Below are 19,077 nucleotides of genomic sequence, written 5' to 3' on the forward strand. Positions count from 1 at the left end.
AAGTTAAGAGATGTTTGCTTTGGGTACAGGGAAGAGAACTGAACTGGGTGCCTTTTGAAGAACATCAAGTACTCTGGAGCCTTTCTAAGTTGCCTGCCAACAAGGACCCCAAGATTCATTATGGAAATGAAAGCTTGTAAACTTGTATTTTAAGAAGTCTCAATTTGCTGGGCGCTGGGGGCCTATGAATTTAATCCCAGCATTCAAGAAACAGGGGCTGGAAGATCTCTGAGTTAAAGGCCAGCCTGATCTATAGAGTGAGTCCCAGGAAAGCCAGGGCTACACAGGGAAACAGTCTTTAGAAAACAAAACAAAAAACAGAAAGAAAAGCCCCAGTGTGCAGAAGCCATTGACTTAAGAGGTCAGATACAGACAAGACTGAAGAATGAGTGGCACCATGGCCAGTGACCAAGGAAAGGAAGAGGGAAACCAGCAAGCTGCCAAACTCTACCACCTATTCATTCATGAAGTTAACCAAAGGATAAATCTGGTAAATAAGGGGTGGGGTGGGGTGGGGGGAGGGAAAGGGAGAGGGAGAAGACAGACAACTTGAGATTACGGATGGGTACTGCCATGCTTGCCTTAAAAGGTACTGGAGCCTAAACTTATTCATCTAGGGCCCTTGTATTTGTGCACACCATGGCACACACCTGTAGAGGCCAAAGGACAACTTATGGTAGCTGATTCTCTGCTTCAACCATGTGGGTTTAGGGAATGAATTCTGGGTTTGGTGGCCAAGTGCTCCAGCCTGTTTTTCCCCTTCTTTTTGGACAAGGATTCACTATATAGAAGTCTGGCCTTGGAACTCAATGTGTATCTCTCTACTTCTGCCTCCTGAGTACTGGAATAAAAAGGTATGTGTCACTCCGTCTAACATGCTCCCATTTTATTAAGTTGAAATCCAGAGAACAGTCAAGATGTGTCTGGTCAATAACTGACCAGGATACTATGAAGGAGACAAGTTAACTTTGTTCCAGGCTTGTGACTGCCTGTGATGCTCAGCACTTCTGGAAAAATAAACTAGAGAGCATATATAGTCAGCAAAGCCTATAGTAGCTATAATTTGGCCTATTAGATATATTTTTCTGTACAGTTTTCCAGGAACTTATATTACTCAATATCCAGGATACTACTCAGAAACACAGAAACTCTTTGTTCTAAGGTAGTTTGGCTGCTATGAAGCCAAGGTAGGCCTTGAAGTCTGAGACCCTAAGTGATGAAATGAAGCCTATTACACTTAGCAGAATTTAAATTTTACACCAAATTGAAAGTGTAAACTCCTTTCTGTATTGTCAGTGAGGTGTCAAGGTAGACACTGCAGACACAGAAAGCCCTTACATCAGTACTCTCGTTGCTGGTATTCTCTTCCCGTTTCCTCTCTTCCTCTTCCTGTTCAAGCTCCTTGATGCTTTCTTCCAGAACATTGGGCCAGAAATCACCTTCAAAGTAGGGTAGTTCCTTTGCACTTGTTAATCGATCTTCAGTAGCTTGTTTTAAAATATCCTGTAAAAAAATCCCCAGGATTAAAATTTTTTCTTTTATAAAGGTTTATTTATGTCTGTAAGTACACTGTAGCTGTCTTCAGAAACCAGAAGAAGGCATCAGATCCTCCCATTACAGATGGTTGTGAGCCACCCTATGGTTGCTGGGAATTGAACTCAGGACCTCTAAATGAGCAGTCAGTGCTCTTAACTACTGAGCCATCTATCCAGCCCCTGATTAGGAATTTCTATGCTTTCTTTTTAAAATATCTATCTATCTTATCTATCTATCTATCTATCTATCTATCTATCTATCTATCTATCTGTCTATTTTTTGTTTTTTTCGAGACAGGGTTTCTCTGTATAGCCCCGGCTTTCCTGGAACTCTATAGACCAGGCTGGCCTCAAACTCAGAGAGATCTGCCTGTCCCTCCCGAGTGCTGGGATTGAAGGCCTGTGCATGTACCACAACCACCTGGCTGGCTCTGTTTTTAAAAAGCTTTCACTGTATGACAAACATGAAAATGTTCTCTAGGGCACAGGCCAGATTTAGTCAGAATACTCATTTATAACAATGTATTTATTATTTCCTTCTTTCATTTGGAGAGGGTTCACTATCTCTCTACCCTTGGCTCACTATGTACAGACCTCACTATGTAAAGCAGGCTGGCTGGTCTCCTCAGAACTCAAGAGATCCATCTACTCCAGTCTCCTGAATTCTGAACCATACCCAGTTCTTTCTTTTTTGAGACAAAGTGTCCCTTAGCCCAGGATGGCCGGCAACTCCCTATATAAACAAGTCTGGCCTCAAACTCAGAGATCTACCTGTCTTTGCCTATCCACTTAGAGTAAAGACATGTACCACCACATCTTACTTATGACAGACTTAATTAAAAACTAGATTTATGGGCTGGTGAGATGGCTCAGTGGGTAAGAGCACCCGACTGCTCATCCAAAGGTCCGAAGTTCAAATCCCAGCAACCACATGGTGGCTCACAACCACCCGTAATGAGATCTGATGCCCTCTTCTGGTGCGTCCGAAGACAGACAGCTACAGTGTACTTATATATAATAAATAAATAAATCTTAAAAAAAAAAAAAAAAAAAAAACAACTAGATTTATTTTATATGTATACATGTTTGACCGCATGCACATGTGTGCTCACAGAGGAGCCTGGAATTAGAGTCGAGGATGGATGTGAGTGACCATCTGGGTGTTGGGAATCAAATCTGGGTCCAAGTGCTCTAAACTACTGATCCATTTCTCCAGCCCTCAAGACACTTTTGAACTTTGAATTATCCTGCCTCAGTTTCCAAATTGAGATTATAGGCAAACACTACTTTGCTCATATGTAAATCATCTAACACCCAGCCTTTCTAAATTTGAAAATTTATGTATTAAAAATAAACTTTAATAAGCTAAAATAATTATAACAGTTACACGTTATAAGACTGAACAAAGCCAGGCGTGGTGGCACAAGCCTTTAATCCCAGCACTTGGGAGGCAGAGGCAGGCAGATTTCTGAGTTCGAGGCCAGCCTGGTCTACAGAGTGAGTTCCAGGACAGCCAGGGCTACACAGAGAACCTCTGTTTCGAAAACAAACAAACAAACAAACAAACAAACAAAAGACTGAACAATACTTGTCAAAGAGAAGACAGAAAATAGTAGACTAGTATGTTTCTATGTTCCAACTGACCTTGTAGTCATGGACAATACGTTCTGATACAGCCTTGTCAAGCATCTTTTTGTACCATTCTTGCAGGCGCTTGGGCTTTGGTATCTTCTGATCAGGTGGATGGCAATGGAAGATATAGTCATCCCCTTCACTGGGTGGACAGGCCCAGATGTGGCCTGTTGTGTATCTAAAAACACAAAGAGAAGGACATCAAGATATCATTAGTGTTAGAGAAAGCTATAGTAGTCCTCCTAGAGTAGTGGAGGCTACAGGTGCAAACCACTGTACATAGTACATGGTAAACAACAAGGCAAAAAAACAATGACACAAATGTTTACTCTCAATAAGACCCAAAAGCAGATGCACTAACAGTTCTCATACTACTACTTGTTTTCAAAGGCCATTGAGGAATGTTGTGAATTTCATTTACAGAGGGGCTTGGTTCTTGATCCTAAAACCTCAAGTCTGTATTTTAAGATCAAAAAAGGGAAGAAACCCATCCTAAAAATTAAGTGCAAGGGGAACTGCTACAAGTTAGGTGGCAAATACTCTCCAGAATTGATTAGGTAAGGACTATCTGCACATGTTAACCTATAAATGAACTTGTACTCTACACTGCCAGGCTTCTTCTTTTTTCTTTCTTTTTTTTTTTATTAAAATATTTTTTTATTACGTATTTTCCTTAATTACATTTCCAATGCTATCCCAAAAGTCCCCCATACCCTCCCCCCACTCCCCTACCCACCCATTCCCACTTTTTGGCCCTGGCGTTCCCCTGTACTGGGGCATGTAAAGTTTGCATGTCCAATGGGCCTCTCTTTCCAGTGATGGACGACTAGGCCATCTTTTGATACATATGCAGCTAGAGTCAAGAGCTCTGGGGTACTGGTTAGTTCATAACGTTGTTGCACCTACAGGATTGCAGATCTCTTTAGCTCCTTGGATACTTTCTCTAGCTCTTCCATTGGGGGCCCTGTGATCCATCCAATAGCTGACTGTGAGCATCCACTTATGTGTTTGCTAGGCCCCGGTCTAGTCTATATCAGGGTCCTTACAGAAAACACTTGCTAGTGTATGCAATGGTGACAGCCAGGTTTCTTGTATGCTGGGATTGTATGTATCATATTCAGCCTGTTGTTAGTCTTTATACAAAATTACAACAGGATCAAGAAAACATCTTATTTTCAAATGAATAACATCAATGGTTTCAACAAAACAGAACTAAAGAATTGGTTTATTAGTTAAAGCATGGTGATATCATCTTCATATCACAGAGGATCTAACAAACTGAGGTCATGGCTCCACTGTATCATAACCAACATGAGAAAGCAAAAATACATATACATTTTCTACAACATATCACTTTTTAATAAGCTTACCCTAATTTCTTGACATATTCCAAATATCCAATTAGAATTTCATGATAGACTGCAGTCCGCAAGCATTTAGGACGGAAGAAATGAACACTATCGAGGTAAGATATGTATACCCTCCTATATCAAAGACAAGGAAGGAAAAAGGTTTCATTACATATTAAATTACTGTTTATATGGCTAAAGACATCAGCATTCCTTCCTGTGCTCTTGTTCCATGTAATTATCATAGGGAAATCCCAGGTGTGACTACGGGGACCTGGGTCTGCCTTGGTTTCCATGTAGGACTGACCTGGCACCTGCTATACTCACCATCCTGTTTCTGCCCAGTGTGCTTTTCTGCCAGTTATCACAGGAACCCAATCCCCTTGCCATTCCCTCCCACAACATGAGAAGCTGGTCACATTGAGTCCTACCTCTGGTTGGGAGGGGGGCAGTCAGAGCCATATTCCTGAACGTGCATGCCGAAGAAACACAAGTCAACACCATCAATTTCTTCAAAGGCAAACAGGGCCTTTGTTCGGTATGGAAAAGATTCTGCCATCTCTCCACTATCTACAAACCTAAAGATGAAAAGGAAATCACAAATCATTCAGGTTGAAATCAACAATAACTGAGTGAGCACGATTGTGGATCTATAAATACAAAATAGACATCATTAGACACCTTGCTTTCATGCCTGGTTTCACCTCCACAGTTTTGTCAGAAGCATGAACAACCCGAACAGTGACCTCTCCTGATTCAGGGTGATTTTGTCGCCTCAGAAAGTCATTCACTCGATTCTCCAGAAAGGTCCCAAGTCTGGTAGATGGCAATCCTAGGAACATAAAAGTTACAAGTTACCAAGTTAAGGTCTTGTACACAATTCCAAATGTTAGAGTAGGAAGATCATTACCGTGGCTCAAATTTCACTGTCAATATTGAGGTTCAACTAACCTGATGTATTTGGTTGTTTTCTTTTTTTTTTAACATAGTAAGATAACTATGATATTGTATCTCTCAATACAAAGTATCAGGTAAGGCCAGAAGGTGCCTGTAAATTAATTTTACATTGATTCTAGTCAATCACTTTTACATGTGCACCACATTATGACATGAGCCAAATCAGGAAGAAATAGAGGGGAAAATGTATTAGAACTTCAGTGATTTTTTTTTATAGTTCAATATTCAGTATGCTATAGGATTATTTTATTTTAGCTAAATCTCTTTTTCTCTTTTGAAAGAGGGGCTCATTATGTAGATGAGGCTGGCCTCAAACTCAAGAGATCTGCCTGCCTCCTGAGTACAGGGCTTAGAGGTATGTACAACACTTGCTAAAATAGATTAATTTTGGGTATATATATATATGTGTGTGTGTGTGTGTGTGTGTGTGTGTGTGTGTGTGTGTTTGTGTGTGTAGAGGCTGGCTGCAAACTCAGAAATCTGCCAGCCTCTTCCTCCCCAGTGCTGGGATTAAAGGAGTGTGCCACCACCGCCCAGCTATTTGTTATTGTTTAAAGTAAGGTTTACCTCTAAGAATGAGACTTACTTTTAGCAGAAAACTTATTTTCTTTCCTAGTTCGTGCAGTTTTCTTTAAACAGCCATCACAGACAAACCTAAAATGTAAATCAGGACTTTGCTTATATAACATACAAGTTAAAGCACCATGTAACAAAATCCATCATTCAAATCCAGGTAAACGCAAAAAACACTTGGCACAAGTTCCTACATATATAACAAAGCTGGTATAAACAGTATAGTTTTTAGAAGGCAGGTCTAGGATTTCTAGCTGAGAGAAACAAGATAACAACTGAGAATGGGAGACAGGAAGATCGAGGAGGTCCTGATCAGCCGGTCAGGGCATCTCAAAGACACCAACAAGGAAGAAGCCTTTTGCTTTCTCCTTAGGCTTCTGTGCTACATGGTTATTATAATCCCAGAACCTGAGAGGGATGTGAGGAAGGGTTGCTCAAGGCTATATACAGATTTCAAAGCGAGTTTGATGATAGATCCACGTTTCCTCACACCAACCACATAGACACACACACACACACACACACACACACACACACACACACACAGAGTTCTGTAAGTATACACTAGGCAAGTTCCCTACTACTGAACTGTATGTATCCCTAGCTATTATATCCAGGCTGGTCTTCAACTCCCAATTTTCCTGTGTCACCCTTTGACGATTAAGTACTGGCATCAAATACTATAATAAAACATCTTCTAATTAGAAAAAAAATACAAAAAACAAAGCAAGCTTAATATATGTTTTTTAAAAAAATAATTTAGTCATGTAGTGATAGTGGTGGCACACGCTTTCAATCCCAACACTGAGTTCAAGGCCAGCCTGTTCTACAAGAGAAATCCTATCTCAAAAAAAGTCTCTGGGTATGTGCCACTTACGTGTGGGTGCTAATGGATTCGGCATAATAATGGTTACAAGTAGTTGTGAGCTGCTGACTTGAGGGCTGAGAACTGAACTCAGGGTCTCTGCAAGAGCCATTTATTTCAGCCACAATACATTATCAATGATTATCTTTAACTAGCAGACTGGTCTGAAATTCTGAATTACAAGAATTTTAAGAAACTTCTTAAGCCTTTTTAACATGTCAAGCGTGTCAAGCGTGTCTCTTATACACCAAGGGGAATCTAACAGAAAACTGAAAGGTAGCCACTGACAATCACTTATTGGCATTTTCCCAGATGAATGATGCTATCCGTGGGTACTCTTAATTTTATTAAAAAAGTAGTCTAATAAGGGGAGCATTAGACAGCAAGGACACTCTACCCCATGATATAACTTGACTCTAACTTGTTTTCCTTGGGAACAAAGACTAGCCCTTTAGCCAGGCAGTGGTGGCACACGCCTTTAATCCCAGAACTTGGGAGGCAGAGGCAGATAGATCTCTGAGTTCCAGGACAGCCAGGGTTACAGAGAAAAATAATGTCTCAAAAAAACCCAAAGAGGCAGCCCCTTTCTCTCTAAATGAAAAGTATCATTTCTGACTCTCATTTGAAATACTATGAGTCTATAAGTTACTGGTCCCCCAGCCTGGCCAAGAGTCATTATTATATCATTCCAATTAGGATGCTTCAGGAAGGACAACTAGGTATTCCTTGACTTTGTACCAATACCTATTCCCTTTTAAGACTGTAGTTATCAGTAAACACTTTCAAATCTGGCAAATTCTGTTACAGCTAATACTGGCTTTAATATCAACATAACATTTCCTTCCTTTTATGGAGATAGGTTCTATCTATCTATCTATCTATCTATCTATCTATCTATCTATCTATCTAAAAATAGATAAATGTATATGGGAATCTACCTACCAAAGGCAGAGATTATAGGCGGGTACCACACATATAGAGATATTACAGATGTTTTGAGTATCTTAACAATTAAGTAGCGAGTGTGCCATCTCCTCAGCTGCTATTTATAGTTTAAAACTGGGTCTGTCCGGGGCCTAGCAAACACAGAAGTGGATGCTCACAGTCAGCTATTGGATGGATCACAGGGCTCCCAATGGAGGAGCTAGAGAAAGTACCCAAGGAGCTAAAGGGATCTGCAACCCTATAGGTGGAACAACATTATGAACTAACCAGTACCCCAGAGCTCTTGACTCTAGCTGCATATGTATCAAAAGATGGCCTAGTCGTCCATCACTGGAAAGAGAGGCTCATTGGACACGCAAACTTTATATGCCCCAGTACAGGGGAACGCCAGGGCCAAAAAGTGGGAGTGGGTGGGTAGGGGAGTGGGGGGGGCGTATATTGGGGACTTTTTGGATAGTATTGGAAATGTAAATGAGAAAAATGCCTAATTAAAAAAAAAAAAAAAAAAAAACTGGGTTTGTACTGATCCTTTTCCAATCCAAAGAAAAAACAGTTTTAGCAGTGTTAGGATAAAACCCAGAGCCAAACTGTGACAGGCATGTGCTGTACAAATGAGCTAAACTCATCCCAAAGAAAATACTTAGAAGAACACTGCTTCATCCAGGTATAGCAATGTACACGTTGGATCCCAGCACTCAGGAGGTAGAATGTTCCCGGCCAGCCAGTGCTACATAGTGAGGCCCTAACAAAATCTGTAACCTTGAACATACAAAACAGTTATGGAAAAGAATGCTCTTGGAAAGAAAAGAAAACAGATCTGCTAATGTCTCAAGCCTCACCCAGATGGCCAGATGATTTCGTGGTGAAGGACACAGATCTGGTGCATCTTTCTTCCACACTCTGTGCACTCAACAAACCTGGAATGAACAGTATGAATTCTAAGATTCCGAAGCATCATTGACGAACACGTCCACTATCTCCTGTAAATTCTATGAAAAGACAACTGTCCCGCCCAGAGTTAAAACATTAGGTTAGTGAAGGATTTTCCGGCTTTTATGTTATAGGGAGGGCAAGTTTCAGAAGCAGTAAAGCACAGCTATGTTACCAACAACCTAAAATTTCAATTCAGAAGGGCAGCTCTCAATTCTGAGACCCAAGAGTCACCCTACCCATATTCATTCAGAGTTAGAAGAGGGAACATGTCCTCTTGAGGGCATGAGGCTCAGAAAGCTGACAGGTAGCCTAAGGGATTCTGAGGATGCACAGGAAATGCAGTGAGGAGAGCACAGCACGGGGCAGAAGTAGGGTGCTGTTTGACAGGGAACATTAAATGAACACTAACTGTAAAGTGATAGATAGCCTTAGGCTCTGTAACATTTATGAAAGGCAGATGTTAGCCCAAGAACATTAGGTTATCTTGAAAAAAAAAAAAAAAAAAAAAAAGGGCAGAGAGTATTCATGGGAAACTACTTACAGTTCAGGATCCAGTGTGTCATTTTTTCTCTTGGAAAACTGTTCTTTATTTATTGTACTAAGGAAAGAAAATAGACATAATGAGAAAACAAACAAAAATAATGACTACTTGAATATACAATGCTCCTTGAACAAAATTCACTTTCTGTGACTATTTCTTGGGTCATAGAAAATGCAGTTGTATATAACGCAATGTATGATGTCATAATTAAGACACACAAATCCATTTGAAAAAGGGTCATATGTAGCTATGATTGGCCTTGAGCTCACAGAGCTTACCTCCCTCTGCCTCTGCAGTGCAGATTAAATATGTTATATGTATAGTTCTATTTTGAAATCTGGTTCTATGTAGTATCTAGTTTTTATAATCTGCTGTTCCCAGATTATAAACATGATGTTCACTGTAGAGGCAGAGGCCAGCTTGGTTTACATAGTGAGTTTTGCAAGAGGTATGTAGTTGAGATTCTGGTTTTGGAAAAGAACAAAACCAAACAAAACAAAAACAAAAAGAATAGTTTTAGTTGGGATTTGGGAGGCTGAGGATGGAGAACTGCCTGCAGTCTAGAATAGAGTAATACCCTACCCTTATCACTCTTCCAAGAAGCACAAAGGAATCAACCAGAGGACAGGTAGCTATGGTGATGTGCACCTCTAATCCCAGTGTTGAGAGGCTAGAAGATCTGAAATTACAGACCAACCTGGGCTACATAGTGAGATCCTACAGGGATAGGGGAAAACACACACACACAAAAGGCCATCCCTCTGTATTTGAGGGAAGTTTGGTTTTAGGAACAAGATGGTCAAGTCCTGTTTTTGTTTTTGTTTTTTTTTTTTTGGTTTTTCGAGACAGGGTTTCTCTGTATAGCCCTGGCTGTCCTGGAACTCACTTTGTAGACCAGGCTGGCCTCGAACTCAGAAATCCGCCTGCCTCTGCCTCCCTGTTTTTGTTTTTATATTGAGAGGCTGTCCTGGAACTTACTTGTAGAACAGGTTGGTCTCTACCTCAGAAATCTGCCTGCCTCTGCCTCCCAAGTGCTGGGATTAAATGCATGTGCCACCACTGCCTGGTGCATGCTTTAGGTTCTTGCAGTTACCTTAGACTAAATTTGATGGACAAAAATGTTTCATTTCATAGTATTAATGCCATCACTTCTCATACTGCCTAGGACCCCCAACTCCCCTATAAAACTAATTTAAAAGCATATCTTACATAATAAATAAAAGTCTTAAGATTCATTCACCTTTCTGCTTGTCCTTAGACCTTGATAGAAGACCCAAAGACCAAGAGCATCCAGAATGACATGGGAACTTTTAAATGTAGTCTTTTAGGCTCATTATAGAATTGCAGAGGCAGGCTGGGAGCTCTATACTTCCTAACCTCAGAGTCTTACTGATTTAAAGTTTACAATACCTCACAGGCCACTCTGTGGTTCCACAGCAGGAAAGCCTTCCCTAGTGTGTACTTCTCTAGTTCTGCTAAGAGTCAAAATGCCTGTTTGTAGGTTCTCAGCATCTGTTCTCCTACACAGGCAACCAGAGCCTACTACACTGTATTTCAACAATAACTGAAAAGGAAAGTGTTGCTGTATAAAATAAACTACAAAGTTCCAGGCAGGCATACTTAAAGCTATATAGTAAAATCTACTAACTGGGGGTATTCTGTTAACCTACAATAGAAGATATAGTGCATTATGAGTACAACCTCATTCAAACTCAATATACTTAATAATGAAATGCTTTTGTACAAAATTTCAATTTTTAGAAGAGAAGGTATGCTTTTTACAAGTACTTATTATTATGACTAAGATGACTTTTCAATGCTTAGATAACTTTTAGTACAGAACTTTGTTAACCAGTTGAGTAGCCAGTAGCCAGAGATAAAAGTACAGGTACCTCTATGTGAGAAGGCAACGGAGATCTAATGTAATTTACCACAAAATCATTTGTATTTAAACAGTAAGCGATGATTGGTGGGATACAGTATTGGACAGACAACAGTCTCAGAGCACTTCTAAGCCTGAGGACAATCCTGTGAGATGGAGAATTAAAAGAGCAGATTGAAGAGCATTAAAATGATGTAGTTACTTACGTCTGAGGTTGGGAAGGGTCATCACCCAAAGAAACGCTCTCCCCTTGGATTTCATTGAAACACTTCTCACAGAAATGATACCTGTCGGCAAGAAGGCCATACTGGGGTGAACTGTTCCGTTCACACAACACAGCCCAAGCCAAGCAACGAAGCCACCAATCACAGCAGGCCAAGGAGGGGAACGGGAGCAGAGAGCAGGTCATCAACGGCGACAAGGACATTCAATGATGCAGATTTATGGGCCCCACAGTTTGGGTTTGTTTTGTTTTTTTTGATTGTTTTGTTTTTTGGTTTTTTTTGTTTGTTTTTGCAATCAAAGCCAAGCGCAGACAACGACAAGCATGAGGGAGGAAAAAAAAACAAAACAAACGAAGAAATGAGGGATTGCAAGACAACAAAAAACAAAAGCAAGACAAGACAACACAAAGCAGAAAGCCAAGGCAAAGCACATATTAGCATTAAATATTTCAATGGGATCACAGGCAGCAAATGATTACACCAAATAAAAAAGACCTCTCACTTAGACCCATACTGCTTAACTGTCACTACACAGTGCTGCTGCTGCCACCCCACACACACACACACACACACACACACATATATATAAAAGGTGTGCACTGCCACCACCATGCAAGATTTATTTATTTAATGTATGTGAATGTCCTGTTCTCATGCAAACCAGAAAAGGGAAATGACTGCATTATAAATGGTTGTGAACCGCCATGAGGTTGCTGAGAATTGAACCTAGGTCCTTTGGAAGAACAGCCAGTGCTCTTAACCTCTGAGCCAGTGTTGGCAGTGTTAAACAGGCCAGGGCAATCACTGCTTAGATGTGCAGGTCTGTTGCAGAGATCCAAGAACAAACACTAGATGATCTCTAATAAAGTATGATTACTACCAATAAGAGATTAATTATACACAATCAAGAGATTAGTGTATACAGCTACTGGGTAAGTGAAGACTAAGGCAGAGAACATTGGATACCCATGTTTACATAGTTAAAACAATGTGTGTATATATATTTTTTTATATTTTCTTTTTTTTTAGACAGGGTCTTATGCCATCTAGGCTGGCCAGCCAAGTACAACTTTGAAGTGATCCCGGAACCTCCTCTACCCTTCTAGGACTTGGATTATAGCTTTCAACCACTATAATCTGTATACAAGGTGCCAAGCTCAGGCAAGGGCTCTACAAATTAGCTAGAGCTCAGCTCTGGGAGATGGCTTTGTTTCTAATCTGCCTGACACAAACAAAGCAAAGACTCTGGAGCGTCCCCCCCCCCCCCCCCCTGGGCTTCTCTGTGTAGCCCTGGCTGTCCTAGAGCTCACTTTATTGACCAGGCTGGCCTCGAACTCAGAAATCTGCCTGCCTCTGCCTCCCAAGTGCTGGGATCAAAGGCGTGCGCCACCACACCCGGCTTCTGGAATGCTTTTTAATCATAATCTAAGAATAAGAAATTAGGGTGAGATAAGGTTCACAAAACTTGTAACTTTTTTTTTTTTTTAAATTAGAAAATACTATAGAAAGGAATGTATGTAATACGTATGTTTTTAAGCAGGTAACACGAACCACAATGTGTGTGCGTGTGTCCCTACACTCTAGAGTGCACACATGTGCCAATACATCTGGATTGCACATAGGTCTATATACAAGGACACATGGACCATGGTCCACACATGGTTGAGCTTACCTGTTCTGGTAACTGTAGTAAGTAGCATCACGGGGGATTGTGCATAATTGTTTCCCATAGCAACATAGAGTCTGTGGAGAAAACTCCAACTGCAAAAGAAAGTATTTATTTAAGAGTGCAAAGACCTGTAGTCCAAGGCAGAGTAATGACAAAGGCAGACCACAGACAAGTCAGTGTCAACTCAGCTCTCACTCAGATCAATCATAGTCAGCCATAACAACTTTTAAAAACCACCAGCAGTTTACATCAGGCTGAGCAGGCCTATCTGTCCACATTATTTGCAGATACCTATAGGCACAATGAGTAACCACTGAGTAATACTGAGGATGAGAAAGCATCACCTGTGGAGCAAGCTCCATCTATAGGGACATAATAAAGCTCCTACATGACCTTAGTCTGATGAGTCAATACACTCAAGGCTCAGCTCTGCCACATAACTCTCATAGATGTGAAAAAAAAAAAAAGGTCGTCACAGAAAGCACATTCCAAGCAGACAACATTGTGTATTAAGGAAAGGGCTTGTTGGGGTTGGTAGCACACTGGTAAAGTGATTCAATGATCTGTTTTGATCTCCAGCCACATGAGAAGACGAACAGAGATGGGCAGACTCTGTCAAACTCAGAAGCAGTGTATTTTTAACCCAAGTCACGACTAGATTCTAGTTATCTTAGAAGTTAAAGACAGGTTCTTACCTTTCTGCCACAACAGTATCCAAGGCTTTGCATGACAGGGTCAATTTCTTGTTCAAATACTTCAGAAAGTTTGGAGCAGTATTTGTATACCCTTGAAGTTTTACGGTTATATAACCAGGCATTGTTGAACATAAGCCAAATATCATCTATATATTGCCAGGGCTCTTGGTATTGTCCAGTATCTAACTTCCTCTTGATTGTAGAAAGATCCATGGGGCTCTTCACAATATCAAAGTAATCCTAAAAGTGTAAGCAACACCACATCACATACTCATGAGCAGGGTATTTAGGGAAGAGGGAGTGTCTTCCTATTATCGTCATTAATTTTCCACATAATGTTATGTGTCTTGATATGTCTTCCCACCAGTTGATTGAAGTCTGTCAATTCGTTAAAATATTAATCTACCAATTTTTAAGAGGTTTTTGAGGATTAAGTACTAGAAGGGCATACAAATCCTAGAGAATCAGTGTTCTAAGGTAACAGAAAAACATGGAAAAAACCCTAAATAAACACTTATGAAAATCATTTATGAATCCAGCAGGCAACCTGGGTGCATTGCAGTGTCAGACATGTCAACGCTGACTCGGCAAAGCAAGTAGATAAGACAGTCTGGTCTACAGAGTCAATCTCAGGCTAACCAGGGACACATACACACCCTAACCCAACCCTCATATCAAAAAAACAAAAATAAAACCCAAAACTTGAGGGTTGAAATAGAGAAGAGACCCTGGCTCAGCAGTTAAAAAGCATTTGTTGCTCTTATAGAGGCTACAGGTTTATACACCTACATGATAGATCACAACCATCTTCAAGCCCACTTCTATGGGGACTTACCACCCTCTTTTGGCAGAGGAACCAGGCACCCAAAATACACACACACACACACACACACACACACACACACACACACACACAGAGAGAGAGAGAGAGAGAGAGAGAGAGAGAGAGATATCATACACTTAAATCTTCAGAACCAAGGGACTCATAGCTGTTGAGGTGATAATGAATTGTTGACTCAACAAGCGCACCTCTAACACACCAAAGAGAAAGTCAGTCTGTAACATAAAATTTGCACACTCCTGTAGTATCAGTACATGAAGGCCAAGGCAGGACCTACAAGTTCAAGGATAACGTGAGGTATAAAGAGAGACTCTCTCAAAATCTTAACCAATAATAGGCAAAGCAGTACTTGTATACCAACCTTCACAGCAGCCATAGTCTCAATAGCCCAAAACTGCAAATAACTTCCCAATTAAATACATACACAAAATGCAGTAATATCAACATAACCAAATATAAATGATTTAAAGGAAGCACTGGGTGACACAGTCACATAACATGGAAGAACCTCAAAGGCTATACTGGTGACCAGGGGTCAGTGCAAAGCACTTGCTAAGCTTTCATTCCACACTGAGTGTGATTTAAACTAGAAGAATCCAGGAGCTAGACAGCCCTAAGGCTGGGAAAGTAAGAGTGCTGCAACTAGCAATTTTAATGGACGTGGGGTTTATTGGGGGAGGTTATTAAAATGAATTAAAACCATCGTGATAGCTGTATAACAATGAAAATGCTAAAGCTTGTACTCTGTACATAGGTTAACTTCTGTAAGAGCAATCATGTTAATAAAGTTGTTTCTCTATCTAAAAGGAAATAGAAAAATACCAAATACTTACAGGGATTCCTAGAAGCTGCGGGTCCACAGGCTGACGAAAGGGAAGAGACTCCGGGTCCTGCCGGTAAAGAGCCTCCAATGTTGGCATCAGAGCCTGCCGTAACTCTTCTGGTTTGAACACTTTAGGGAGAGTCCATGGAAGTCAGTTACTGACTGAGCAAAGGGGGTGAAGACTAAAGCATGTTCAAAGTCTAAAGCGCCTCAAGTACCCCAGACACTGAGGTGACATGCTCCTCAGAGAACCCTGACTCAGGGCTCACTTGCTATTTTTAATTCCCACTCTGATTTAACTACTTCCTGTAAAACAACAGAGCCTCCATCCCTCAGAGAGGAGTTACTTTCCCTGCTTCAGGTTGATTGAGAATGAACTTGGCCAAATAGAAACAGAAATCAAAGGCTCCTAAAAACACAGAAGAGACTTCTCAAAGAAACAGTCCAAAAGCTGTGTGTGGAAAGAGGGGTTCTGTCAAGCGGAGCTGGCAATGTCCTCTTTGAACTGGGGTAGTTGCACATGGCAGCACTTCTAACACCAGGCACAATAATGCAGGAAGATGTTTGAGGTAAGGTTGTGGGATACAGAGACATAAAGGCCCTATAATGGAATGTAAGCCATGAAGAGTTCAAGAAAAAAGAAATTGATAGTTTAAAATTTTTTTTTTTTCCGAGACAGGGTTTTTCTGTGGCCCTGGTTGTCCTGGAACTCACTCTGTAGACCAGGCTGGCCTTGAACTCAGAAATCCACCTGCCTCTGCCTCCCGAGTGCTGGGATTAAAGGCGTGCGCCACCACGCCCGGCTTTAAAATTTTTAAGTTAATTTATCTGTGAGCATTTGTGTACCTGTGCACAAATGCACTTGCATTCGAAGAACAATTTGCAGGAGTCTTTCCAGCATGGCTGCCATGTGCATATGTATGTATGTGTCTCTCTGTGTTTGTAGACGAAGGGTCAACATTAGATGAGTATTTCCATTCAGGTAAATAACCTTGTTTTCCACATTTAATACTTCATTTCATGTGTTTCTAGGTTTGTGTGAATTTATGTACTAAAGCCTGGCGACAAAAGTGGGTATGGTCCCTGGAATTGGAGTTTCAGGTAGTTGCTGTGAGTCCAATCTGCGTCCTCTGTAAAAGCAGTTAAGCCCTCTTAAGTCTCTCCATCCTCTATCCCCAACCCCTGCCAAATTGGAGTCTTAGTTGTCAAATTACAAGTGTACCACAATGTTCAGCTATAAGACAGGGTCTCGCTGTCTACCTCATCTTTACCTGGAATTTGCTAAGTAGTAAACAAGGCTAGCCTTGAATACAGATTTTTCTGCCTCTGGCTCCCAAGCACTGGGATTAAAGAAAGATGTTCGCACACCTGAAGCATGCACACAATTGGTGGGAAACAAATCCAGACTTGGAGAGTTTGTGGGGCAAGCATTTTACCAAATGGGTGGCCTCCTGAGCCTTAACTTACTCTTCTTCTTCGACTGTCCAGGAGCTGGGGAGGACTGGGTAGCAGAGGTGCTTGGCTGGTCTTCCTCCTCTTTCCCTTCAGTTTTTAACTCAGGGCCTCTCTCCTCTATTTCTGTAGGTTCTACTTTAACATCCTCAGCTTTAGCCTGAAAGGCAAGACAGGAACTTTCAGTATTTTACAGACATACCCCTGAGAGTAAGTCCATTACCATCACCTTATTTATTTACTCTCTCAATCCTCCAATCTCCTTTCATAACAACCTCACCTCCTTTGTATCATCAGGTTGAGTATCTGCTGGTTCTGGCTGCTCCACCTCCATTTTAGCCTCCATTTTCACTTCCTGTGAAGGCTGCTTCTCAGGAATAGTCTGAGAATTCACTTCTGTGCTACTAGTAGATGGAGGGTTTGATACCTGGCCTTCAATGCTCACAGCTGGCTGAGAAAGCTGGAGAGACAAAAAGAAAAGCACACAAAAGCTTGCCAGTTGCTCAGAGTTTAACTTTAAGTTACACACAGCAGTGCCCATCTGTGTTGGGAGCAGTGTCACTGGACCCACTGGTGTGTCCTCTTATTCAGCTCATCTGAAGAATGGGAGGTACGGAGCTGGGCGTGGTGCTGCACAACTTTAATCCCACCACTCGGGAGGCAGAGGCAGGCGGATTTCTGAGTTCAAGGCCAGCTTGGTCTACAAAGTGAGTTCCAAGACAGCTATACAGAGAAACCCTGTCTTGAAAAAACCAAACAAAAAAAAAAAAAGAAGAAGAAGAAGAAAGAAGAAGAAGAAGAAAGAAGAAGAAGAAGAAGAATGGGAGGTAAGGGACTCCCCAATGCTGGCTGGTTGGTTTTACTTGAACAGCTACCAAGTTTTTGGAGTTAGTTCCAAAGATGACTTCCTCAGAGAAAGTATTAAAGTATTAAAGTATTAAAGTATATTATAGTATTAAAAAATGAAAATAGGGACAATATGATGGTTCACTGGGTAAAGGTACCTGCTATCAAGTCTGGCAATGTGAATTTGATCCCTGGTAGAAGAGGAGAACTGACTGCTACAGGTTGTCCTCTGACTTGTGTGTTTACGTGTAATTAGTCCCGTAATGTTTTGGTTTAATTTCTCAGTACTGCAACTTAATCTGTTTCAAAATGTCTTTATGTAAGTAAAGTATATTGTGATGACATACTTTTTTACCCTAGAACATAGAATAAAGCAAAACGGGGAGCAAAACTAAACAAAATCATGATAAAGAAAACCAAAAACATTGCTGGAACTTAACTTGTTCTACTGACACTCCAATACACAGCTACTTACCGGAGTGGAAGGCTGAGGAGGCAGCAATGGTGCTGTTGGGGTAGGAACAGAAACTGCTGTGCTCTGCTGTGACCGAGGCTGTTGCTGGGACTGGTCAGCAGAAGGAGCAGCAGGAAGTGAAGGCTGCACTTGGGGAGGCAGATGTGTTGGTGGTGTAGGTGTTTGTCTAGATGAGGGATGCAGAGACGGGGGCTGTGGTCCAGGTGGTATGGCAGGAGGTGTAGGAACAGGTGGTGGGATTGCTGTTGCTGGTGGTGGTTGAGTCCCTATGCTTGGGGGGGTATGATGAGGAGTAGGGGTGCGGCTAGGAACAGGAGAAGGTGAATTCTGATGAGCTTGTTGAGGCAGAGTAGGACAGTGAATGTGGCTCCCTTGAGACCCTGGAGGCATTACAGGAGAGTTCACTGGGCAAGAAGAACTGGACATTTGTGCCTGTGAAAATGAAAAATATATGATATCACAAAGGCAGGACATATAGTACTTAGTACACATGGTGAGTATAAATAAAAAACAGTATCTAACATTTTTCATTCTGAGACAGGGTCTTGCTATATAGACCTGGGTAGCTTTAACTAAGAGAGATCCATTCACCTGCCTCTGTCTCCAGAGCAAGAATTAAAAATATGTATGCCTGAACACAATCAGTTTTCAAAGAAGGGGGAACATTGAAAAATCCTACGGTGTTAGGATTTGTGCATGCCTGATTAGAAAGCAGCCACAAGAGCAATCAGACCCACTGGAATTGGAGTCACAGGCACCTGTGAGACACCTGATACAAAGGTGGAGTCTGAACCAGAGTCTATCTGAAGAACAAGTGGTCTTAACTTCAAAGTCATCTCT

The 19,077-nt window shown here is 41.3% G+C and overlaps 1 protein-coding gene across 2 annotated transcripts in view; it reads right to left on the reverse strand.

The window, feature by feature from the left end:
- Ep300 (EP300 lysine acetyltransferase) overlaps nt 1-19,077 on the reverse strand; it is a 70,216-nt gene that overhangs the window by 7,822 nt on the left and 43,317 nt on the right. Inside the window, exons 14-28 of one of the 2 annotated variants that reach the window (XM_085831710.1) lie at nt 18,238-18,669; nt 17,197-17,376; nt 16,932-17,076; nt 15,475-15,593; nt 13,801-14,019; nt 13,109-13,197; nt 11,419-11,499; nt 9,331-9,387; nt 8,696-8,773; nt 6,060-6,127; nt 5,198-5,348; nt 4,948-5,094; nt 4,538-4,651; nt 3,180-3,345; nt 1,339-1,503 (exon numbers count right to left, since the gene is read on the reverse strand). In XM_085831710.1, the coding sequence (XP_085687836.1) occupies nt 1,339-1,503; nt 3,180-3,345; nt 4,538-4,651; nt 4,948-5,094; nt 5,198-5,348; nt 6,060-6,127; nt 8,696-8,773; nt 9,331-9,387; nt 11,419-11,499; nt 13,109-13,197; nt 13,801-14,019; nt 15,475-15,593; nt 16,932-17,076; nt 17,197-17,376; nt 18,238-18,669 (2,211 nt within the window). Of the gene's footprint in view, nt 1-1,338; nt 1,504-3,179; nt 3,346-4,537; nt 4,652-4,947; nt 5,095-5,197; nt 5,349-6,059; nt 6,128-8,695; nt 8,774-9,330; nt 9,388-11,418; nt 11,500-13,108; nt 13,198-13,800; nt 14,041-15,474; nt 15,594-16,931; nt 17,077-17,196; nt 17,377-18,237; nt 18,670-19,077 lie in introns of both variants that reach the window. The other variant, XM_085831709.1, reaches the window with a different exon arrangement.

This window comes from Mus caroli, unplaced genomic scaffold (assembly GCF_978045245.1).
Source record: "Mus caroli unplaced genomic scaffold, Mus_caroli_1 scaffold_16, whole genome shotgun sequence".
NCBI classification, from domain to species: domain Eukaryota; kingdom Metazoa; phylum Chordata; class Mammalia; order Rodentia; family Muridae; genus Mus; species Mus caroli.